Raw genomic sequence first — 26745 nt, forward strand, 5'->3', positions numbered from 1 at the left:
AGCTGACTTTCTTCCCATTTTTCACGTATTTAACGTATGAAATTGGTTAAGTCAATTACAGCAATGTAATTGGAGTGAGTTAAGGATTACATACATCAAAATGGTGGGATTTTATGTTCATTGAAAAGTCTCCATAGTTGGTCTTTAAAAGACATAACCTCCACTTGTGCCTAACTATAGACATTCCAATTAGGGGCTTGAATTTAGAACATGGTAATCTTAGACCCTATGCTCTGACCCTGCCCTGGCAATCACCAAACAGAAAGTTTAGGCCAGCCTACTACCATTGTCTGAAATTATGAGTAACAAACAGTGGAATTAAGTGGTCAATGCTGATCCTGGGTCAACCCCAGACTGCATTTACATTACAAATTGAAGACCAGTAGAGGGTCTGATCCTACCTCAGTGCTAGTCTCATCTGTATTTACACCGCAAATCAGACCCTGGGCATTTGGTTCAGTACTGTGCTTGAGGTCTAATGTGAACAGGGCATAATTTGACTGCTGTGAGCACTGTAAATTAGTAGTCTCCAGTGTCTTATTATTTGTAGTAAAATAATGAATACTTTTGTGTGAGTTTAAAACAGTGCAGAAGTTAGCCTTTGTTAAGGTATTGGCCAATCTTTGCCAAATGGCTGGGTTGTTCCTACTATTCCTCACGCTATGAGTGATTCATTACTGTGATTGCTTATGTGTGATTCGTTCCTCCTTTACGTTACGCCTTTGGACAAGTGCTGTAATTTATACATACATGAATAAACAAACCCAGCATAGTTAATGACATAACACATGAAAAACCAATGACAGCTACATACAATCACTTCTTTGTAAATGGTACTTTCATATTTTAGGGTTATTTACACATTAAAACTGCAAGTTTAACTGTTTGAACATTCACATATTTTGACAATTAGTAATACAATTATGTGATTACAAATTTAATAATTGTGCGTATTAAACATTAATGTGTCAGTAACTGTGTTTAAATCAAAGTAGTTCACATAGATATCTTGTGCTCACCTACGAAAGTAAGTTGTATTTCAAAAAGTTTTATTTGCGCCGCATGTTCTGTATGTATAACGTACACAATGTTCACATATAATTATGCAATATGTTTACCAGGGCAGAGATACCGCTCTATGTAATAACTCCCTAACAATACACTTAAAGGACTAGGTGAAAGGCTGGATTAGAAACATTTCAGCTTGAAGAAGTCTCAGTAATATTGATGTCGCTGGGAACTGAATGAAATTTGTGTCAAACTAATAGTCCATCTGAATATTCATGCCGCATCTATTTTAGGAGAGCCCTGATTGGTTTTTAAACTTACTACCAGATCGTTAGTAGAATTAGTGTGTGACTAATGAGATCTTCTGTCCAGAGTCTGTGAAGCGTGTGTAGAAAGGGGAGGAAAATATAACAGCCGTAGCATTTTCCTATTTTGATGTCGGGAGACTCATTGGCGTCAGTGTGCAGACTCAGCAGAGTCTATGCAGATGTTAGATGTTTGTGGACTAGTGACTACTAAGGATAGGAATACTTTCTTGGGTTGGAAGGAAAGCTTTGATATCTGGGGAGAAGTTAAATATACAGTGGAGACCATTTGTCACTCAGTAGTGACATTGCTACTGTGTTTATAATTGTACTTAATTGAATACACAGAGGATTGGACTTAAACTCTTGTCTAGGCTTCACTGGTAAGTGTCTATCCAAGTGAGTAATAAATTGCAGAGATCTGTGTTCCATTACAGCCTCACACATCCTCGCTGACATGCATTATTTTCTAACTTACAAGTTTGCATAGCTACCATATTACGCCCTATAGTACATACACAATTTCATACTCGATAAGGAGAGTGTAATGTATGTGGTTAAACCACAAAGAACTGCTGAATGATTTTTTCCTTCATTTTCAGTAATGGAATATCTCTCAGTGAAACATTATTTGCACTTGTATAAGACCTGACTTAGTGCAGGTCATGATATTACAAGGTATAGGATAACAAGAATATACAAAGTGAAGACCCAGAAATTAAATCACGACTCACAAGCGAATGAAGAGTAAACCAAATTTTCAATTTACTATTAGGTGTAGTGTTTCATGTGGTCCTATATTTTGTCAACCCTATGAAATCCTTTGCTTTTCAGATAAACAGACAGTCAAATTTGAATTTCCTCCACCCCCCCCCCCAATAAAATAAAATTTAAAGAAGTAGTTGTGGCAGATGGGTGCGTATCCTATTCTCTATGGAGAAAATGGCTTACTAGTCCCGAAACTACAAGAGCCCTATCAATATTTGTCTGTTTATGGTTGCACAAGAACTTACTTAAATGGAATTAATTCTAAAAGAAGAAAAGAAAGGTCAATGTTAAAATGCTTCATGACTGATGGCTTCATGACTGATGGCTTCATGGCTATGATGGCTTCATGACTATGATGGCTTCATGACTGATGGCTTCATGGCTATGATGGCTGCATGACTGATGGCTTCATGACTATGATGGCTTCATGAATATGATGGCTGCATGACTGATGGCTTCATGACTATGATGGCTTCATGACTGATGGCATCATGACTATGATGGCTTCATGAATATGATGGCTGCATGACTGATGGCTTCATGACTATGATGGCTTCATGACTGATGGCTTCATGACTATGATGGCTTCATGACTATGATGGCTTCATGACTGATGGCATTATAAGTTGGTACTCCACACTATAGGGTATGCTCAGTACAGTTCAAGATACATCTCAAAAAACTTTCCATCCATACATGGAGTTTTGATTATGAGGCAGTGTGTTTCAATTCTTCCTTTTATTTTTGTGTTTGCTTTCAACACTTGCTAGTTAACACAGGGAGTTGTGGTTAGAAAGAGTTCTATTTCAAACAAACTAACCATAAATCATTATTGTCAAATTTACAATCCTGGGGTAAAGAACCTAAGGGCTTTATTGGAGTCTGTTTGGGAACTTGAAACCTCTGTGTGCAATCCTAAAAGCTTGTTTTTCTTATAAACAAAAATGTGACATTTGATGTGGTTGACAACCATCCACTATAAAAGGAGCTGAATTCTAAGGAGATGAAAAGTATGGAAAGAAATACTAGTAGGATTATTTTGAAAGGAGGTGAAGGAATCATCATGGCAGGAATCTTTAGGGTCAGAGTTGGCCCAGGAATTACCACTTGTTAGTTTGAAAAGCCAGTAAGGTATTTGTAAACTATACCTAGATCTTTTCTTGAGGTAAAATTCTTGTTGGCCTAGTAAATATACCTTACTCATGCTATGTATGGACCAAATATAGAATCCATTTTAAAGTAATTTATACTATTGGACAGGTATGAAACTGTACAGTGTTGATATCATACCAAGCTTTACGAAGCCTATGAGAAGTTGTAAAGGAAATATCAATGTTGGGATAAAGAGTGCTTAAGGTTTATCAGAACATTCCTAAGAGTGCTTCATCATTAGCATTTCATAAACTAGGTATGATAGTTGTGCTTTGATATTATCTTTACCAGTTTTTGTCAAATTAAAGAGATAAAAATGCCAGTCAAAAGGACAAAAAAATCTTTCATTTGTTCAAATTTGCATGTTTCTTTTGTTAGTAATAAATTGGGATGTGTTTACATTACGTATCAGACCACACACTGCATGTGTACATTAAATTTTGATTCCTCAGCATGTGCACATTGGATTTTGATCCCCCAGCATGTGTACATTAGATTATGAACCCCCAGCATGTGTATATTTGGTTTTGAACCCCCAGCATGTGTATATTAGATTTTGATTCCCCAGCATGTGCACATTGGATTTTGATCCCCCAGCATGTGTACATTAGATTATGAACCCCCAGCATGTGTATATTTGGTTTTGAACCCCCAGCATGTGTATATTAGATTTTTGATTCCCCAGCATGTGTACATTTGATTTTGAACCCCCAATCATGTGTACATTAGATTATGAACCCCCAATCATGTGTACATTAGATTTTGATCCCCCAGCATGTGTACATTAGATTATGAACCCCCAATCATGTGTACATTTGATTTTGAACCCCCAATCATGTGTACATTAGATTATGAACCCCCAATCATGTGTACATTAGATTTTGATCCCCCAGCATGTGTACATTAGATTATGAACCCCCAATCATGTGTACATTTGATTTTGAACCCCCAATCATGTGTACATTGGATTTTGATTCCCCAGCATGTGTACATTCGATTTTGATCCCCCAAGCATCTGTACATAGATTTGATCCCCCAGCTTGTGTACATTAGATTATGACCCCCAACATGTGTACATAGATTTGATCCCCCAGCTTATGTACATTAGATTTTGAATCCCCAATCATGTGTACATTGGATTTTGATCCCCCAATCATGTGTACATTAGATTTTGATCCCCCAAGCATGTGTACATTAGATTTTGAACCCCCAAGCATGTGTACATTGGATTTTGATCCCCCAATCATGTGTACATTGGATTTTGAGACCCAAGCATGTGTACATTAGATTTTGAACCCCCAATCATGTGTACATTAGATTTTGAACCCCCAATCATGTGTACATTGGATTTTGATCCCCCAATCATGTGTACATTAGATTTTGATCCCCCAGCATGTGTACATTAGATTCCTTGCTCCGTATCAGAAGTTGAGGTTTCTTTTCTAGAAGAAGTGGCATGAAACCATTTTAACCATGTATTGTGCAGTGATGTTACTAAAGTTTGCTACTATTGTGTCAAATAATGTGAAAAGCAACAAAGAAAGTTAGAAGTCACTGCTGATCCCAGATCAAATCCAAGTTGTATTTACATTAAAAATTTAACTGTTGGTTCTGATCCTCCTCAGTTATTGTGGGGTTCAAATCAGCATTTACATTTATCATATTGAACATGGCAGGATTCAAAACTGTGTTCATCGTCTAACATAACGAGACGTTAGTATCGTCATGTTGATTGTATGATGGATGGATAGATCGATTTATATTTAATTGTTTGTTTATTTTGCTTATAACTCCAGGTCAAGAGCAGACATTTTCTAAGCAGCCTGCTAATACCACTGTCATTCAAGGGCAAGATGCAACATTGCAATGTGCAGTTCGAAACTTGGCTGGTGCTATGACTTGGAGGAAGGACACACTAGTCCTGGGTACTCAGAGAGAGCTTCCTGGGTACCCAAGGTACTCAATGACAGGTGAGAACACACTAGTCCTGGGTACTCAGAGAGAGCTTCCTGGGTACCCAAGGTACTCAATGACAGGTGAGAACACACTAGTCCTGGGTACTCAGAGAGAGCTTCCTGGGTACCCAAGGTACTCAATGATAGGTGAGAACACACTAGTCCTGGGTACTCAGAGAGAGCTTCCTGGGTACCCAAGGTACTCAATGACAGGTGAGGACACACTAGTCCTGGGTACTCAGAGAGAGCTTCCTGGGTACCCAAGGTACTCAATGACAGGTGAGAACACACTAGTCCTGGGTACTCAGAGAGAGCTTCCTGGGTACCCAAGGTACTCAATGACAGGTGAGAACACACTAGTCCTGGGTACTCAGAGAGAGCTTCCTGGGTACCCAAGGTACTCAATGACAGGTGAGGACACACTAGTCCTGGGTACTCAGAGAGAGCTTCCTGGGTACCCAAGGTACTCAATGACAGGTGAGAACACACTAGTCCTGGGTACTCAGAGAGAGCTTCCTGGGTACCCAAGGTACTCAATGACAGGTGAGAACACACTAGTCCTGGCTACTCAGAGAGAGCTTACTGGGTACCCAAGGTACTCAATGACAGGTGAGAACACACTAGTCCTGGGTACTCAGAGAGAACTTCCTGGGTACCCAAGGTACTCAATGACAGGTAAGAACACACTAGTCCTGGGTACTCAGAGAGAGCTTCCTGGGTACCCAAGGTACTCAATGACAGGTGAGAACACACTAGTCCTGGGTACTCAGAGAGAGCTTCCTGGGTACCCAAGGTACTCAATGACAGGTGAGAACACACTAGTCCTGGGTACTCAGAGAGAGCTTCCTGGGTACCCAAGGTACTCAATGACAGGTGAGGACACACTAGTCCTGGGTACTCAGAGAGAGCTTCCTGGGTACCCAAGGTACTCAATGACAGGTGAGAACACACTAGTCCTGGGTACTCAGAGAGAGCTTCCTGGGTACCCAAGGTACTCAATGACAGGTGAGAACACACTAGTCCTGGGTACTCAGAGAGAGCTTCCTGGGTACCCAATGTACTCAATGACAGGTGAGAACACACTAGTCCTGGGTACTCAGAGAGAGCTTCCTGGGTACCCAAGGTACTCAATGACAGGTGAGGATAATGATTTTCCATGGGGAATCTAATTGATTTGGAATGTACTTTGATGGTGTTGCCACATTATGCACAACAACACTACCTGAAGATTTAGTGTTTCATCAAGGATTTAAGATACCCTGATATTACACCTGGAAGTTGCACACATGGAAAGAAGGAGATGTTCTACAAGTGTGCTCGATAGCAAGATTGGCCCAAGTCTTGTTAAGACCCTAGTATGTACAGCCTAGTGTACCTTTCTTTTCACAAAGCTATTTTCCTGATCTATTTGCTGTACTGCACAGAGAACACCCGGCAATGCATTAGATTGATACTAGGGTCTTGCACATTTCTCCCAAGCTATCTTATGTTTTCTTTTGATTTTGGCCAATTTGCTTAGGAAATGGAAAAGCCAATCAGGTTTGCCAATTGGACCCACTTCCCCCAAAATGTTTATTCAAGCCCTGCCTCCTGCAGTGAACAATCATGTGGCCTTAGATTGGTTTGCACACTGCGAGACGGTCCCTAATTGCTGTGGAAGAAACATGATTTCACATGACATGCAATTTCGTAACAATAATATGAATAAAAATTTTGTGGTTTGCATAAGTTCACGCCCCTATTTCGAGAAATGTCCAAGACGTTTGTATCGGACAGATTCTCGGGCATGTAAAATACAGTGGGCAAGCACATTTGTGGTAGGCAGAAATGGACTCGGAGGCATGTACAGTTTGCACCGAGAAAAAGGGTATTAAACGACTTGGCTAAGACTGGATTGACCCCTGCCTTTAATCAACCTAATTTTCTAACTGATCAGGCAACAACAAAATACCTTGGCAGCAAGTGATACTGATGGACTGAAGCTAAACTTAGTTCTGAAATTGCTCCTCTTTAATTGCTTTGGATCCTATGAAATAATGAGATGTATTTTGTCTGATGTGTTTGGCGGGAGCAACAGTTTATGTAGAAACATTGTATCATCTTGTTTCTACCCAATCAACCTTTTAACCAGATAGATATCAGTGCGGGACTTTGTCTTTGAAGTACACAGTGAATTCCCTCCTCAATTATGGACCATTAGAGTTTTACCACCACTGGTATACACAGTAGCTTCTACAGGTACAGCCTTGTAACACATCTCATGGTCTCCTGTGATTTATTCCAGAGTATCATCCAATCAGGAGTTTAGGCTGAGTGACAGTGGCAGTAATGGAATACCTGGTTCAGTATGGGTCATGTCCATCAAAGCAGCAAATGGTGCCCTGAGGGAATCAACAAATTGTTCCCTGGCAGTTTATGTCATGTTTTAACCAGTGTAGAGACTGATAAGATTTGATAGGTCTCTCCAGTTTGTTGCAGTGTATTAGATGACCAGCAATGATGTAGTATGATAACAACAGTAGTGTTTGTTCTTGTGTTGTGGTGTAGATATTAATGAGCAATCTGTGTACTGGAAGGTTGCTAAGATAATGCTGTCACATCTCTACAAAGGTAGATGTTTCTGCACAATCATGACACCAAGGTTACAGAAGTAGGCAATGTTGTGTGTGAAATAGTTTCCAAGGACTTAAAGTTGCACTGTGTGTTTGAACAAAAACATAACATATTTATGTCCAAAATATTTGCATATCATTTAAGCAGTCCATCAGACCACCTGAGGTAGTTAGGAAATTTCAGGTAAGGAATCCTGTCAAATGATTTAAATTTCATAAAAATAACGACCAAAAGTATAAAAATTGATAATGTGTGGTACACAATATCCATCCATTCAAATTAACCCCGCCCCTTGTTTGAACAAACCAATGAATGTATACTAGGTAATGCATATTGAGTAAGTGGAAGCCACTCGCAACTCATCATTGATACCAAGCAAACACAAGTAGACTAAATAGTATAAGTGCACATGTACAGGTCTACACATCATATATCCACACAGTACATGAATATTATTCCAAGCCTTATCAGGTTCATTACTGCATTTCACTAATGTCTACTTTCACAAGGATTTAAGCAAGTAGTTCCCACAAGATAATGTAACTGAATTGTGGCTTGATCATATGGATAGAGGCTCACCTTTTCAATCTCAAACGTTCTGTGAGGCTCAACAAACTTGCCATTTTATCGTCCAGCAAATTCAATGAATGTATGGGCAGTAGTAGCAGGTTTCATAATCGTATTTCCTTTTGATTTGCAGAATGCTATAGTTGTCAGCTGACCAACTTACTGCATGTGCTGAATATTCATATCTTACTTTGTTTAAAGGAGTAGTCTAACGATTGTAATAAGGGCAGTTATTTTCCGGTTTGTCCATTTTTTCATTGCGTTTTGGTAATCTTCACTTGTATTTATAGTGCACATGGTCATTAATTGGCACTTTGAAACTAGGAACAACGCCAACTTTTAATTTCAAAGTAGAGAAAAATCATAACGCCTGATGTTGTGTCAATGTAATTCTTTGTTCAAACACACAGTGCAGCTTCAAGAAAGTAGAGGAAATAAAGGTAGGAGTAAAGACATGAGATATTGGCCATAGCATGGTCCTTGAATATGCAGTAAACATGTATTTACACCATAGATTGTTTGGAAACATCTTTCAACAAAATTGAAGCTCTTTAAGGGCCAACAATCCAGACCTTACATTAATCCCTGTTGTCTTCTATTCCTTTCCCAAGGCAAAACGGAATCTATGTGATGGTTATGGTGTGTGTCTTTGTTCACATGTGTGTGTGTTGTGTGCCTTGGCTTGTAAACCCTCTTACTCAAAAAGTACAAGGTGGATCAATTTCATACCTATGTAGGCAGGCTTTGTCTATTGGATATGAAATAAGTAGCCAAAACTGGACTAGAATTGAAAGTAACGTTGAACTTGATTAGTTATCTCTGTTCTGGTATGGGGACCAATACAGAGAGCAAGACACATGTGAAATAAAACAAACAACTGAACAGCTGGATCGGAATATGTGAAAATGTGTAATGTGCAAACCAATATATCATGTACATTCAAATCTTGGGCCCAAGCAAATCATAAAGTAATTGTACTTAATTAAACTGGCACCGCACAGTGGTGGTACATTTAATTATTACTTGATGGTTAAGTTAGGACTAAATTCTTTAATATACGAGGGTCCTGTATCTATGTTTAGTCCCAAAAATGTTGTTCTTGTTTCCACCTGGTCCAAAACTTTCTTCCATATCTCCATCTTTTCAGTTCACTAGAGGTCCTTTGCCAATGTCCTCACATCAATATGTTATTTCTTTTGAGTCTCTCTGATATCAATATTTTTTACTTAACTTCCTTCTGTACTCTACTCCTACCATGTATGCACTCCTTTTCCTATCTGACTTTCAGAGGGACAGTTCACCTATCTCTTTTGTCCCCATACAGGCCTCTAACCCCTACCCATCTAAGTCAGCCTCTTCTAGCTTGGACCCTGGGGTTGCTTAGTAACCGAGATAGATTAATAAGCCGAGTCAGAGTTACCCCTCCATTTGTATGACTTGCTATGCACAGTGCAGTACTATTTACTTTACCATTGATATTGTGATGCCGTTGGTCATCATATCTGTCGCCCTCTATTTATACAGGCTACATATGACCGTTTTTAGCCACATGTATGTGCTTTCCATGTGGACAGTGACGTATTACAGGTCAGGTGATGTCTGTCCATCAGCTCAGGTGGATCAGATCTCGAGACTTGTAAGTCAGTCTTTGCTCCGTTCTGATCGTTTGGTTTGGTAGTAGCCCTGGCTCCTATCATGCGGTCATATTTGTATTCATCTTTTATATATGTTTTGTGCGTTTCGTTATAGGAATCTACTTCGCTATTGAAACCTCAATTGTATCAATTTTTCGTTTAAGTACATGTTTTTCTATTTAATTTTGAGGGCTTCATGCCGATGTAATGCGGCTGATTGTCGTAATAGATTACGAAATCTCAGCGTTCGTTCTTTACTCGTTTTAACTGTGTGTTATATTCTCTGCATCTAATAGCGAGGTTCAAGGCTCGCAGCTAGTAACACACAACCATCTAAGCCGCATTTGTTTCCATACCACCACCAGTCTTCAGTAGGGAATATTTAGGTCCCCCCTTCCCCCGGAATCTTAGTCTGAGTAAACGTTACAATATATACATGTAAGTGCAGTAACACAATACAGGGAAATGTAAACCTTTAGGAAATGGAGATAATAAGAGCATTCAGTCTTACATTTTGTCTGTAGATGCAACTTAGTAGAAGAAACCTATGGTTATATGTGGTGGTTCAAAATTTAAATGTCATTTGAGGTTACCAGAGGTCAAACCCTGAGAGCCTAGTTAAACCTATAACCCTATATACTGTAACTACAACAGCAAAGCTTTGGTGAACTTCAAACTCAATATGTGGATCCACCTTAGTGATTGCAATAACTCTATTATTTTCATAGAAGTCAAAGGTCAACTTGGGTCAACATCTGAAACATTGTAAATGCTCTAACTTCAAAAGCAAAGCTGAGATTAATCTTAAAGTTGGTATGTGGAGTTAGTCCATTTATTGTGTACTGTGATTATCTGTGGAGGCCAATGGTCATTTGAGATCAACATAGTTAAAGTCTGAAAACTTTGTAAACACAACAACTTCAAACCTAAATCTTGAATGAAGTCATACTAGGTATGTGTGCATTCAATGTATTGTGTGCAAGGAGTATGGTTTTCAATGGAAGTCAAAGGTCTAAAAACCTTAAAGACCAACTATGGAGACTTTACGATGAACATAAAATCCTACCAGTTTGCATGTATGTAATCCTTAACTCACTCCAATTACATTGCTGTAATTAACTTTACCAATTTCGGAATAAATACGTGAAAAATGGAAAGAAAAGTCAGCATTTTATGAAACCTGTTTCAGACATTCCTGAAACATTCCGAAGACATCAGGTGACCATGTGACGTCACTGTTTGTATACCTCACTCACAACAATACTTTTAGTGTGTAAAGTTGTATACTTGAGCTGCCAAAAACATCAACGATATTACTCCTTTTCCCCCGAAATGCCACAATTCTGTGTTGTTGGAGGTTGCAGTTATACCTCATCCAACAAAAGCATCAGCTTTTTTAGATTTCCAAGTAAAAGAACCGACGTAAAACGCCGCAGACTTTGGATCAATTTTTGAGATCCACGCGGAAAGATTTTTCAGCACCCAGAGTATCTCATGCCCATGAGTCCACATGCATGACCCTGCCTCTGTGTAAGCTGCAAATGTCTCATTCTGCGAAAGTTATATTCTGTCTATAGCTGTGTCGGACCATGGCCGGACATAGCTAATATGAAATTGACCGTAAACAAGCTCTGGACGTCCTTACATGTAACAATATATCAGGCAATTGACAGTATAATATTTACCGTAAGAGATGACTGTGTATATTCCGTGGCTATAGGGTAGCATTGTTAGCACATGTATGGCTCACAGCATGTGTAAATAGTCATACTATAGGATTTCATCGCATTTATCTATTTCCTTTGTTGTATTCCAGTGTCGTGAGTTTGTGATACATTGTGTTAAATTGTCCGTTATGTTTATTCCAGCATCTGCATGGTCCAAGGAGTTTAATAAAAACGGTTCTATGTAGCGATCGGACGTATTATTGCGTTAGTGACTGTCTTGTGATTGTGGGATGTAACTGGTCAAGGCCTGTTTCAACTAGACCTAACTCTATGGAAGTACACAGAGTCACGGTAGTATTTCGCCCAGGATTGAACGAGAAACGTGGATTTGGATATTCACTGCTAAATTTTGTTTATTGAAAGGATACTTTTTCTGTGTTTGTACATTTGGATATTAAAACGAGTAAGTACTATGTTCAGCTGAAGCTTAGTCATGTATATGCTACCCTGGTCGATTCGGGTCAGCGTCTTCTTGTAGTTGTTCGATTATGTTAAGTGTCTTTTTGGTAATTTGTTGACAGCAACGTAAGCCATTTTCCTGTCACATATCACGCATGAGGCATCTTTTAGGTCTATTCTTCTGTTCAGTTTACGGTATCTTGCGATCAAATTGTATTACGGAATCGCCAAGCTGCTTGCCAGCATGTTCTACAGTATATTGTACCGTAAGGACCTATTGACGCTCCGCTTTGTAAAAGATGCTTTCATTTGAGTGGAAATTTTGCTAATGAAATAACCAATTTAACTAAAATTTCTGCTTATAATTGTCTTAAAACTAGTTGTTAACCTTCATGTGTTCTTGTTGTAAGCTAACAGCTTTTCAAACGCTCGAAATTGGAAGTCAAAAACAGTACAATTGATCGCTATCTGTGTACAAACAGTGCCTATATCAGCGTTTGATTTTCGCGGTATACAAACAATGACGTCACACGGTGACCAGAGGCTCCTTTGGGTCAATCTCTGTTTTCAGACATTCCATAGGTTCATGTCACGTGACTACCCAAAATGTCCATATTCGTGGTCGTTTTTTGATGGGTTGTAGTAGGTTTTCGAAGATTATTTTTTACACATGTTGATTATGGGTATGTAAACTCCTAAATTAATGGAAAATCCAAAAAAAAAAATTTGCCTCCATAGTTGGTCTTTAAACTCTATAACTTCCTCAGGAAAGCTTGGAAGAACTCACACTTAGTTTATCGATCCAACTAAAGTGAGTAAATTATCTCTGCTGATTTTCATAGAGTTTAAAATAATTGTTATTGCTCACATTGTTAACCAATAACAATACATTCTCAGTTACAATGCAATATTGTATTCATTCTTTTCATTTTAACTACAATTCTTGCTTCCCTTCCATACTTTAACATGCTTATCATCAACTATTTATTTATAATATTTATATATTATGGCAGGAAACCGTCGTTCAGCAGGGAACCTGCAGATTACCACAGTGGAGCTTGGTGACGATGCCACATATGAGTGTATGGTCATTGCTTCTGCTGGACATCCACCATTAACTTCTCTCCCTGCCTTTCTCACAGTACAAGGTAAGCTGCCATTTGCTGTAGAATAACTCCCAAAGAATATTTCACCAAATTTAGTGACAAACCTCTCTAACATGAATTCGATTTTACACCATTTTGTGTTCCCTTTGAAGCAGTGATGACCATTTATTGGTAATCAGACTCATATTTCACATGTCCAGTCACTTTGGTGAAATGTAGACAAGTTTTGATTTAGAAGTTTTGGTTTTGAGGACATTCATAGCCTGTGTAAACATAGTGATGTTAGTATATTTAAAAGAATAGTCCAGTTCAAGATTTCTTTTTGATATGTTACAGAGGAACATAATCTTAACATTCTAGTGAAATTTGCATTCAATTCCTATGTACCGTTTTTGAGATATTGACAGTTGAAGTTATCTGATATTCTACCGAAAGTGAACTTGAAGCAAACAGGTGTGATGTCATAGTTGCACACTGACAAATTATGTCTTGTTTTTTCTATATTTTTCAGTCTATTGATTTGACCTTGGATTGGATAGGGTAACTAGTTTGTCTAAAGGGGATGTGAAGTTTATAAAATACCAATACTTCTGGTATAGTCACATTACAGTACCGTTCACATTAAATCGGCCGTGGCATCGTGTATCGTGATGCCCTTACCTTTTTCTATCGTTTTCTATCGTGAAACCTGACTACTGTAAATTTTTTGTACACGCTACCACGATATAACGATATACCACGATCACACGCTATATCGTGATACCAAGCCTTCACGATAGCAAACATGACTGCTACATTCACGCTAACACGTTATATCGTGAGATCGTGATGTCAAGCTGAGCGCAACACAATTCGTAACTTCGTTTGGGCTTTGGGTTTTTATTATTCACGCTATTTCGTTAAGTCGTAATATCGTGTATCATGCAGTTCCTACTCTACTGTGTGAAAATCGATCTTTACAGGAGTTCCGCCTTGAAAACTTTTTGATGTCAGCTCACAACTTTACACGTTTAACTTTTTATTTAACAACAGTAACGTTACGTACGGATAGCGACTTTTCTGTTACTAGTAGTGTTAGTTGTAGATTTTATGTTCCAGGTTACTTTGAATAGTTGGCAACATTTTGAAGAATAATAAAGTACTACTAAGCCTTTCTTGTGTTAATTTTTTATATAATTTATCGTTCGTTCGAACAGAATGAAAAGGGAAAAAAAATCCACCCCAACAACTCTGAAGCAGGGCCAGTTAAAAACAAAACATCTTCATCGTCCGCGCAAGGGGCCTCCCTTTTCCTGATTCCCGAGTCTCTATTCGGATTCAAGAAATCTAACTAACCTTAAAAATTATTTTGTTAAGGTTGCCACATATTCCAAACTAGTATTAGCGCATGAAAAGAAGAAAAACGTCAGCCTGTTTTTTTTTCAGATCTCAGTACGAGAAACATGTATTTTATTTGGATAATAGAAAAACTTTCTTTAATGTGGTTAATTCATATTTTCCTACCCTAGCTATTATTTGATAAAACCTTCATGAAAACCGACTTTTTAGAAAATGGATTTTGAAGCTCAGTCAACAATTTAAAAAATGCTTACCGTTAAATACTGGCGTCAAAAATACATTTCGAATTTATTCCAATAAAGATCCACAAAGGATAAAAATGCGAAGAACAGCTTACTAAATAGAATTGAAACTGCATGTACAGTACATGGTCATTTTAAGTATCCAAATACTATACAAAGAGATCGAGTTCACCGAAATACCCCTCTTCCCTACCACCTGAGGAAAAGCGTCTTTTATAAATTATAGTGCCATACAGTACTTAACATTTGATACAAAAGTAACATCTACAACAACTTCCCAAAATTTGTATGTGTCACAATAGGTTAAGTTTTAACCGCACAGTACCATTAATAATTTGCATATTACATCAAAAGTTACACTCGGGCGTCCAGATGGCGGGAAAATGTACAATCATGTACAATTTGTTGTGTCGTTCCCACGGTCCAATGAACTTGGGCAAGTTGCCAAGTTCGAATGTCGTTGACCTACTTATGTTCCGTAAACAATGTCAATGGGAATTATGTGTGTAAAAACTTGTTTTTTTCCATGTGTTATATATATATATAGAAGTTTTACGTAAGCGGAGTGAATTTCGGGGCGGCTCGTTGATTGTGAGGAAGCACTTATCTAAGCATCAATATTTGTGAAATATATCGTACGGTTTTTCTTCAGAAAATATTTTTGACTAGTATTTTCTCAATGTATTAAGAAGGGTGACATACCCTATGTTCCGACGTCTCTATGTTCTGACGTCTCTTTTAAGTTCCGACAATTTTTTTGGACTCTAATTTTTTTAACCCAATTTTTTCTGGGGGGGGGGGGGCTCAATTGTGTTAGACCCAAATTCTGTCTGACTAATTTTTTGGGGGATTCAATTTTTTCGGACCCAATTTTTTTGGGGACTCATTTTTTTTTACCCAAATTTTGTCTAGCTTAAGTTATTTTTTGGGGGGGGACTCAATTTTTTTGGACCCAAATTTTCTTTGTGGAATCAATTTTGTTAGACCCAAATTTTGTCTCACTAACTATTTATTAGGGGGGACTCAATTTTTTCGGACCCGATTTTTTTTGGGGGACTCATTTTTTTTGGACCCAAATTTTTTCCGGCCTAATTTTTTTTGGGGGGGGGACTCAATTTTATATGGACCCAATTTTTTTTTGTGGAATCAACTTTTTTGGACCCACAATTTTTCTGACCTGATTTGTTTGGGGGACTAATTTTTTTCGGACGCGCCAATTTTTATTTACGAAACAAAAAATAAAAGGGCCCAGAGTTTTTTATGACCCAAATAGTGCTTGTCCGAAAAAAAAAATTGGTCATAAAATATTTTAGAGTAAAAACTATTTGTGTCATCAAAATATTTTGGTCCAAAAAATTATGGGTCTTAAAAAAATCTGGTCCGAACTCCGAAAACATATTGGTCAAAAATATTGGTCAAAAGAACTTCAGAGTAAAAAACAATTGTCGGAACGTAGACACGCCGGAACCCATAAAATATACTGGGTCTACCCCTAATCATTGCATTTTGAGCGAATGTGTATTTAACTACGTTACATGATGCTTAAACACATGTTTGAACAAAATGAAAAATTCAAGTATTACCACATAAATATTCAAAAAATATACTTTTGTTGCATGGTATGAAGGATTTGGTGAAACTAAACATGTCTGGACTGGTTTGAAAATTCTACGAGGTTCGTGATCAACTTGACCGTCTAGTATTTTCAGAAAGTAAGGTTGCTACCATACAAACCTGTCCGGCCAAAAGCAATTAAATGACTTTATGACATTGAAATAAAAAAAAGCTTCTAACAGAAGTTATGACCAATTTTGTATAATTTTTAATGTGCGCGTCAATACGGGATGCCATCAGGATCATATCGATTACTGATGCTATGCAAAAGAAACTGCTTATTTGAGCATATCATATGGTGCGGAAAAACATTCTTCAAGCAAACAATTTTCTCGAAAATCTTGCAAAATTCGATCGTGAAAACAATGTTCAAACATACTAAAGTATGCCACCCTATGCATCCCGGACGGTGAAAAAGCTACTGTAGGCCTATATTCAGCGTTACAAATGCATATTAACCCTATCGTAACATTTGGGACGATTTGCTAGTACAATTAAAGCCTAGGCTGATATTCTTGCATACAAGAAGTTCAGAACGAATGTTTTGTTCGAACTGAAAATATTTTGCGACCGCTATTTTTTTACAAGAAGGGGTTTGTATGAAGGAGTTTGGATGAGTAGGCCTACAGTGTGTTCATTAGGCGTATCGTACTAGTTTTGCGATTATGAAACTTGTATGTCGATTGACACTTAATTTTGGTGACACACCAAACTTTTTGATCAGAATTTGCAATAAATCTATTGCACATTGCGTTTAATTGATGATTTCATCTACTGCGGGAAGAAGCCTACCCCAATTCTTTCAAATCACGATGAAACGATCGATCGTTCTGCAACGTGATTCACGCTATAACGATAACATCACGATAGTATACAGTGCCAGTGAAATGATGCACACATTATCACGATATTACGATCACGATGCGACGCACGATATCACGTTAGGTACTTGCTATAGGCGTAATGGAAACGATATCACGATAGACTCCTCGAGTCTCCTCATATTTTGTCACGATACACGATGCCACGGCCGATTTTATGTGAACGGTACTGTATGTATGCATCGAGTTGTGGAGTATAAAATTAGACATGAATTTTAAAGGAAAACAAAACATCATTTGTAAGTGTGCAACAATGACGTTGCACCTGTTTGCTCCAAGTTCACTTTTGGTACGAAAGGTGGCAACTTCAACTGTCATAATCTCAAAAACAGTACATTGGAATTGAATGCAAATTTCACCAGAATGCTTAGATTATGTTCCTCTTTAACAGATCAAAAATGAAATTTTGACCTGGACTATTCTTATAAGGGTATGAAAGGGTGCAAACATGTGCATGTGGGGTGTGTACAGAATACTAACACTCAGAACCCATACCTATGGTGTTTGTTACAGAAGCTTTAAAATAAAATACTGTACCTGATCCCAAGAAATGCAAAACTTTTAGTATTCTACTTTCCCATTGACTGCAATTAACAAACTGATAGGATATTTCTGTAAGTGGTGAAACATTCCAACACAGTCCAATGGGAAAACAAAATCATTCAATTTTGGCCATATGAAAAGGATACAGCTCAAAATTCATGGATAATTAAGTGGTGTCATATATGAGAAACTGTAGATTTCTTAAAGAAAGTTTTACCGTGCTTAAATCATTGTGTGTGTGTGTTAATGTTCTACAGTTGCTCCTACGGCACCAGTTATAGATGGCTATGAGGATGGAGCCCTTATAACAGTACAACCTCCAGAAGCTGTCTCTCTGATCTGTAGATCTACTAATGGTAAACCAGCAGCATCCATCAGCTGGCTCAAGGAAGGACAACCATTCCTCTATTCCACACCATCTGTCATTACAGAGACCTCCCCACACAGCTCAGGAAAGTTAGAGAATGCAGTAAGCACACTTGAACTTCTGCCTGAGAAAGAAGACAATGGCATAGTATTTACATGTAAGATGGAGCACCCTGCCCTGGCAGAACCACTCACTGTGTCAGTCACTTTGAATGTCTTATGTAAGTATATAAGTAATGTTCAGATTTTACTATTTTTACCAAAGTGTTGTGATAAAGTGAAGGGCAATATGCTGTTTTGGAGGACTGTTGATTTTCATAATGGCTTCTAAAATGATGTCAAACGTTCAGCTTTCAGTTGTAGTATTGTACAAAGCTTGGTTCACACCCAAAGTTTCTTAGAAGTTCACAAAACAAGTAGGATTGTTTAAAGAGGTTATGAAATGAAAAATTTTCATGTCTTGGAATGGTTTATCTACATGACTACAACACCACCCATGCACAACTTTCCGTAAATACGGCTTCAAACGCCAGAAATTCGCTGTCAAAGTATTCCCTAGAGACCTCTCGAGCTGCCACTCGTAAAAAAAAGCAAAGCTGCCCACCGCAGTTCATCTGACGTCATCAAAGGAACCATTTCAGCCAAAGCTGACTCCCCGCTGTTTACCGATACAGCGTTATACAGTTTACAACATTAACACTCTTCTCATCAATTGTCTTCTCCCGAATCTTCCGATTCCTAGGAAATAGGACTTCACCTCTCAGGACATTTGTAAGCTTTGACTAAAATTATTTTCTTGAGGAAGAAGATGAGGAAATAGTAGAGGGTGATGAAGATAATATCGGTGTTTTTCCCAATCAATTGAGCCCCTTGCAGAAGAATTGTAAAACGATCCCGATGGTCGAGACGCGTCGCTGCCGTGCGAAGTCCCCGAGCAGAACGGTGGACCACCCTGAACCGAAACTGGTCGGTTGAGCATAAACAAAACCACCGTTATTAAGACCTTCATATGATTTAAAATTATCTCGAATGTCGATGATCCTGCCACTTAACTTCGTAGCGAAGCTTCTAGAATTTTGTGTCTTACAGTGCAAGGAAAATGTGACATTCTGTTACAGTGCAACCCTATAGTAGTACTGGTAACATTGCCCTAACTAATAGACCTAACTAATAGACGTTGTATAACAGGCTAGCCAGTGTAATTGTATCATCCAACTGTTACGTAAAATCACAACACAACGCCAGTTTTACCACAAGAGAAAACTTGCAGATCTAGAATTGATTGTTCTAAAACCAACTGGCTTTATGTTTTGTGCAAAATATTAGGTAAGCAACAAAAAATCGTCATTTGCTGTATCAAGGAGGCCTAGAAAGTTTTTATTAACCTCGAATTTTTGATCATTTATACCTTAAGGGGGCAAGCTTCGTTTGACACAAATTGGGTATCTTTGGAAAGCTACGAGTATACAGAATATGATGAGAAAGAATTTTTTTCCATTTCATAACCTCTTTAACTTTAATTCCTCTTCAGAACAATCTTTTCACTATCAAAGCTGCTATCAAAGCTTAAGACAAACATGAGAGCAATATATTATATTCCTGAGATTAATAACTAACCTGATATACTCAACATATGTGCAGTGAGATACATTCCAATATCATTTTTACATTTGAAGACATTATAGAGTGATTAGAGTCTTACAATACCCAACAATTTTATTACTCTGGAATTTATTGTGCCACTTGATTTGTTGCACCAAACCTGAACAGTCTCACAATGCTCAACTAGATTGCCACCCTAAAAAACATGACTGACTCAATTGAAGTGTTTTAAAATATAACCCAACCTGAATAGAGTGCTTAACCAACTGAGAATTGTACACTGGAAATATTACCCAAGTTGATGTTGCCCAATGAGACACCACCCCAAACTCTTAAGAGTGCTACAACAGCAAACTGTACACTGTAAAGTATTACCCAAGTTGATGTTACCCAATGAGACACCACCCCAACCTTGTAAGAGTGCTACAACAGCGAACTGAGAATAGCACACTGTAAAGTATTACCCAAGTTGATGTTACCCAGCCAGATAGCTACTTAAGAGTGCTTTGCAAACATGCATCAGTGTTAATCTAATAAAGAGTTTTTTTTATTTCATTCCAGTCGCACCTTCACCACCTCTTATTAATGGTTACACCGATAGTACAATAGTGAAAACAAATGATGAACTGACCCTTGACTGTTCATCAAGAGGAGGGAATCCATTAGCAGAGGTGACAACTATAATATCTAAATCTGGCATCAGAAATTGTAGTCATTGTTGATTTTATATTTTACAATACTTAGTAGCAACATATATGTGTGGGTTACATACTTTTCTTATAATTGTAACTTCCCACGAGGTGATAGAAATATGGTTCCAAAGCTTTGGTTGCTTGATGTCCTAGATTCTGGAACTCACATTGAGAAAGGATATTTATGAATGAATGTCTACCAGTCCCATATTTATTTTTCGATGATAATCATAACCTTTGCATTCATGATGGCGTATGTGTGTGTGAGTGCGTTTGTGACGCCCAGCTTGTTAACTTGATATCCCAAGAAGAGAGTGCAGACCAATTTCATATATAGTGTGTGGAAGTACCACATTGAGTACAAGAAAAGCCTATTTTTTGGTAAAGGTCATATGGGGTCACCAGGGGTCAAATTGTGAAAACCTTGTAAACACAATGTCTCTACAAGGGAAGGTCAGACCAATTTCATATTTCATGTGTAGAAGAACCACATTGATTAAAAGAAACCTATTGTTTTTGGTAGAAGTCAAAAGTCATTTGGGGTCACCAGGGGTCAAATTGTGAAAACCTTGTAAACTCGATATCTCAAGATGGGAAGCATGAGCAGACCTCATATTTAGTATGAAGAAGTAACACATTGAGTACAAAAGTCTATGGTTTTTGGTGGAGGTCAAAGGTCATTTGGGGTCACCAGGGGTCGAATTGTGAAAATCTTGTAAACACGATATCTCATGAAGGGAATCATAGGCAGTCCTCATAGTTAGTGTGTAGGAGTACCACATTGTGTAAAAGAAGCCTATTGTTTCTGGTGGAGGGCAATGGTCATTTGGGGTCACCAGTGTCGAATTGTGAAAACTTTGTAATCACAATATCTCAAAACTGGAAGCTTGTGCCCACCTCTTAGTGTGTAGAAGTACCACATTGAGTTAAAGAAGCCTAATGTGTTTGGTCAAAGGTCATTTGGAGTCACCAGAGGTCAAATCGTGAAACCCTTGTAAATTTGTACACCCTCACTATACATTATGTCAGATTCATGAAGAAAACTGCTCATGTTACATCATCAAAACCACGATGCATTTTTTCATTCTGGTTTCTCATAGAATGAGTTAATATTCAATGTTTCCTCTTCAACAGGTTTATTGGTATAAGAATGGGGAAAGAATGGACTATTCTTATACAACTGATGGGGTGACTGCCAGGAATGTATTACCCTTGACAGTTGGCTATGGTGACAACAACGCTATTTTCCGTTGTGAGGCTACTAGCGTTGTCTTAGATGAACCAATGACAGCCCAAGTAATATTGACCGTACTTTGTGAGTATAATGCCACATTATGAGGTCACCATGGCACCTGTTAATAGGCAAAGAAGATACTATGTTTAATTCCACCTCCATTTGTGATTTCTCACCATAGGCAAACAGTCTATTTAATGGTTATTGAGTGTGTGTGTGCAAAAAGTTCTTAAAAATAAAAGAAGTAGCCAAAGATAACTATAAATGACATCGTGGAACCCTCCGCAATAATAAACAAATCCATAACAGCATCAAATCTCAAGTACCGTACTGCACAGTGTGTACCTGTACTGTACCCTAGGCTAGGCTATAATAACATACAGTCCCCCGCAAAGGATTTAAGCTGGATATACTCCTTGCAGTTTTGGCTCAAAATTTATTTAATTTTTATAATTATTATATCAAAATGAGGTGAAATACATGTGGTAAGATTTTACACATGGGAACCTTCGCAATCACCGTTTGAAGGAAAAATAAATAGCGAAAATTTCAGAATAACTTTAATGTCCTGCAACATGCTGAGCCCAAGTAAGGTTAGATATTTGGTGTAGCCTAGGTCCAAATTACTTTGTGAGAAGTTGATTTGTTAATATATAGGTCTAGGCCAGTACGTAAATTGATCCATATGTTATTCAAACTAAGAACACAGACATCAGAAATATCGTGTTGTCTTTTCGTTACTTCAAATAGTAACACATATATAGATATATTTATTATGTCCAGGATTCCCGGGAATGTACTGAAACGAATTTAATAACCGGTTGTTTTCCCACTCCCAGTAATATTTACACATTGCACTGTAATCGGGATTAGTTAATACCGAGATTCACTTGACTACCGGGATCCCGCACACACTAGTAAACACTGTCATTCCATATGTAAATTCTGGATGAAGTTTGTACTTAAATTGTTCCTCAATGCAAGTGACTGAGAGCCAATGCCCTATTGTTCCCTGGGGTGGGGTGGGATCTGCAATGCTCATTTATCAACAGAGGAAAAACATAAACATGTCACTCAAGAGTATATTGTGGTTAGCTTCAAACATGGTGTGTGTTTCCAAGCTAACTTTAGTGATAACATCAAATGCTCTGATAATAATATAATACAGTAAACATTACTCTTAGTATTCCTTCATGTTTATGGGGGAATTCTGCTTTAAGCATGTAGTGTTAGTCCTTAGAATCATTTCACATATTGTTAGCTATTCCTTGTTTATTGCAGTTGCACCAGCATTTGTGAATATCACTGGATATGAAAATATGGTCCACAATGGTGAATCTTTAACCCTGACTTGTATATCAGGTATGGAATCCAGTTATAGACTCATCAATTCAACTTTAAGTTTATTCTTATTATTGTTATATGAAAGGATGATGCCCACAGACATTGCTAACAATTCTGTTTATTCCTTGCTGAAGGGATCTATGGCGATTGTTTTGGCTTATGTATGTGCATGTGACCTTTGCTCGTAAATGCTTTAACTTCATAAGGATAACTGGAGTACATGTCATTTTTGGTATGTAGGCTCCCCTTAGGTAGAACTGGTTTGGGATTGTTGTGAGGGTCAAGGGTCAAAGTTTGAAAGTTCACACAATAACTCAAGAAGTAGAAGTTGCAGGAAGTTCAAACTTGGTGTATAGCTTGCTGTTGGTAAGTAGACAGTCTGTAGTGCTTTTCATAAATGTTAAAGGTCTTTTGATGTCAACAGAGGGGAAAAGTGTGAAACATGATATCTCAAGAAAGATCACTTATGTAGTTCTCATATTTGAAAAGTGGATTTCTTGTAACCAGTTCAGTGAACCCTATTGTCTTTGGTGGGGGGTCAAAGGTCATTTGGGGTCGGTAAATGGCAAAATGTGAATATATCAAAAGTGCTTTATTTCCAGAACCAGAAAGAAGCTCATATGTACATGGTACCATAGCCTTGTGCATTGTATAGTTTGTACACAATTTGATATTGTCAGAGTTCAGTTAATGTCACCAGGTGTCAAACCTGAACATTATACGATATCCAGATAGAAAGCTGCAGTAGATGATATGTGTGGCCAATGACTTCTCTGTAATGAGTGCAAGAAACCCATTACTTTTAGTGGAGGGTACAGTTCCTTTGGATTCAGCAAAGGTTACAATCAGGGAAGTTTAAAAGAAGAAGATACACAGTTTCAATACAAGAGCCCACTATTTCATTGTGAAGGTCAGTTGAGGTCAGCAAGGGGAAAGTGTAAAACTTCAAAAGCACTCTAGCTGGATAAGTTTGTTTTCAAGTTGTGACTTTTAATTTGCTTCAAGTTAACAGTTGTTTAAGGCTAGCAGAATTCAGTCCTGAAAACCATTCTTCCTAGTAAGGGATTTGGTCAGTAATAAGCTTTTTGTTTCAGTATGACATTGTCCTTATTAGTGGTTGCTGGCTTTTTTGAGTCACTAACTGTCATGGGATTTGATTTTCCCTCTTTAAAAGTGGCTGACAGGGTTTTCCACTTCCACTAATGACTGTTATCTGTCATCAACATTCAGAAGGGTAATAGCTGACAGTGAAGTAATTCCATATACAGTATAAACTTACAAGGCAAGGAATTACTAAGCCTGCTAGCTTTTTTGGTTGTATTAAACAACACATCTGGTTTGCTACCAGACATTATTTCAAGTCCAACATTGGTTTAACCTCTTACAGGAAACAGTAATCCAGCAGCATCCATCATCTGGTTGACCGGTGGCCGGCAGGTACAAACACACCAAGATGTGGTGACTGAAGCACAAAACGGAGGATTTATCACTACACAGAAGTTAAATATTACCATGGCAGCAGCAGTGGATAAAGTTGACTATATGTGCCAAGCAACCAATCAGGATCTCTTTGAGACTGTGCATAAAGTGGTGACCGTCAGTGTCATGTGTAAGCCTAACAAAGTTAACAGATGCCATATTTATTCTGTCATAAAAACTGAATCCAATGTTTTTCATGTTACATTTACATTTACAAACGGTTTTCAAATCATGTTTACTCTATATGTTGCTGCATGCATATAGTTGGTTTTAAGTTTATTTAACCCCAGTATGTATGATAAAGCTGATAAGATATCACAGAACCTCTGAACATATCACAGCATTAGAAAGTCCAGTAGCACTTCATAACAACAGTTTATAACAAAGGTAAAGATGTTTGTTCAAATCACATTAAACAACCACAGCATTAGAGATTTGTGACTGAATTAGTAGGTGCAGCAAACCTAATTGACAACTGTCATCACATATTATAAACTGACAATTTAATAAGTATACACTAGTGTTGTACCAATATCCCTAATATCAGCTTTTACAGATATCTGTTTTGTTAGATCCCAATATCTTATACAATTAAGATAATTATTTGCAGGAAAAATTTCCTGTGCAAACATTGCTCGCTCAGAAGCCCAGATTAGCAATGCAATAATAGTCCTAGGTGTTCCTTTATAAATAGTAGTAGGCCACATATCCTGTTGTGCCATAATAGTTCCAGGAGCATTGTGAAAAAGTTTCCCCACCAAAACTTAAAATTCCTCTTGCTACTACCTCTACTTTGTAGTGTCATGAGACTGATTTACCTTAAAAGAACACACATTAAACATGTGTATCTTAGGTAGATGTTACTATTACCAATATCAGCTGATATATGCCAATGATGCTTTTAAATATTCTGTGTAACACTAGTTTACACTATCATTGGTATGAATACGGCTCTGTGGTTATTCTTAAATCACTACGGTTCATTAATCACTTTGGTTTCATTCCTCCTATCAGATCCTCCAGATACACCCATCATTACTGGATACAATGAAGGGGCTGAAGTCAAGGCTCGGAGTCTACTACGTCTACAGTGCTATGCAAATGGGGGAAATCCCTTAGCCACCCTGCAATGGTATAAAAATGGGCAACCTCTGGAGTCAGTGAAAGGGACAAGTACTACTGTTGCATCAGCAGAACTAACTATCATATTGGAGAAAACAGACAATGGGGCATTGTATCAATGCAATGCAACCAACACAGCTACACCTCAACCACTGCAAGCAAACAAAACCCTCAACGTTCTCTGTAAGACATTTTGGTAAAGCTAAGTCAGTGAAAACTTTGGAATTGTGTCATACCTGGTTAGACAGGGAACGCTTAAAGTAAAAAAACTATTTTAATGCCTTTGCGAACTGAGGTTAGGGTACAGGCCATTTCACAAGGAGTCACAGAGTTAAAGAAATAACCTGAAGTCGGTCTTGGTATTTTGTGATCATAGAATTACTGAATATCTGTGATATTTGTATGTTCTGTGCAATGTACCTGTTATAATGTATGACACATACCCCTGCGATAGAGAATTCAAACTTAGATTTTATGCTACTATTGCAACATTAGATGTTGCCTACAATCTTACTAATTTAAAGCATGACTTGAGGGAAAATATTAAGTTTAATATGTTGTAACCCACTAAACAACACTAGCTATCAGCCCAAGTTGTATTTCTGTAACAATTTAATGTGGAGATATGACCCTTTAAACAGTTTTGGTTAATCAATGTAAGTGACTGGACTGTATAGTCTAATACTCAGACCATAAGGTCAGTTCCTCAGATACAACACAAAGCTCAGTAGCAAAAACAAAACTTTATGGCCTCAAATGACAAATGTTTATAATGTGGGAAAAGAAATTCAAGGACATTTAGTGTTGGATGTGATTGAAGGATGCTCTGTTTTTTATGTGAAGCTTAAAAATATGTTTTAGAATTCATAAACCAACGGATTAGCATAAATATTAAGGCCTCTGCTAAGCAGGAGACATTTTCATAAATTTAGTCTTAAAGGAGCATTAGAGATTTAGCATATTTTAAGTGAATATCTTGAAAACCAGAATAGCTATAGAAACATTACTGGCACTCAAATTAATCTAATTTCTTGGACTATAACATATCAAAACT

General features: G+C 37.8%; 1 protein-coding gene across 6 annotated transcripts in view; it reads left to right on the forward strand.

The window, feature by feature from the left end:
• The window catches only part of LOC139977648 (nephrin-like), an 81345-nt gene that overhangs the window by 25047 nt on the left and 29553 nt on the right, over positions 1-26745 (forward strand). For 4 of the 6 annotated variants that reach the window (XM_071987119.1, XM_071987114.1, XM_071987115.1 and 1 more), the window contains exons 3-10: positions 5030-5203; positions 13142-13276; positions 18110-18439; positions 20382-20491; positions 21647-21827; positions 23028-23108; positions 24478-24699; positions 25584-25874. In XM_071987119.1, coding sequence (XP_071843220.1) covers positions 5030-5203; positions 13142-13276; positions 18110-18439; positions 20382-20491; positions 21647-21827; positions 23028-23108; positions 24478-24699; positions 25584-25874 — 1524 coding nt within the window. Of the gene's footprint in view, positions 1-5029; positions 5204-6058; positions 6128-6171; positions 6326-13141; positions 13277-18109; positions 18440-20381; positions 20492-21646; positions 21828-23027; positions 23109-24477; positions 24700-25583; positions 25875-26745 lie in introns of those variants that run through there. The other 2 variants (XM_071987118.1, XM_071987117.1) reach the window with 2 other exon arrangements.

Source organism: Apostichopus japonicus, chromosome 12 (genome assembly GCF_037975245.1).
Source record: "Apostichopus japonicus isolate 1M-3 chromosome 12, ASM3797524v1, whole genome shotgun sequence".
Lineage (NCBI taxonomy): Eukaryota > Metazoa > Echinodermata > Holothuroidea > Aspidochirotida > Stichopodidae > Apostichopus > Apostichopus japonicus.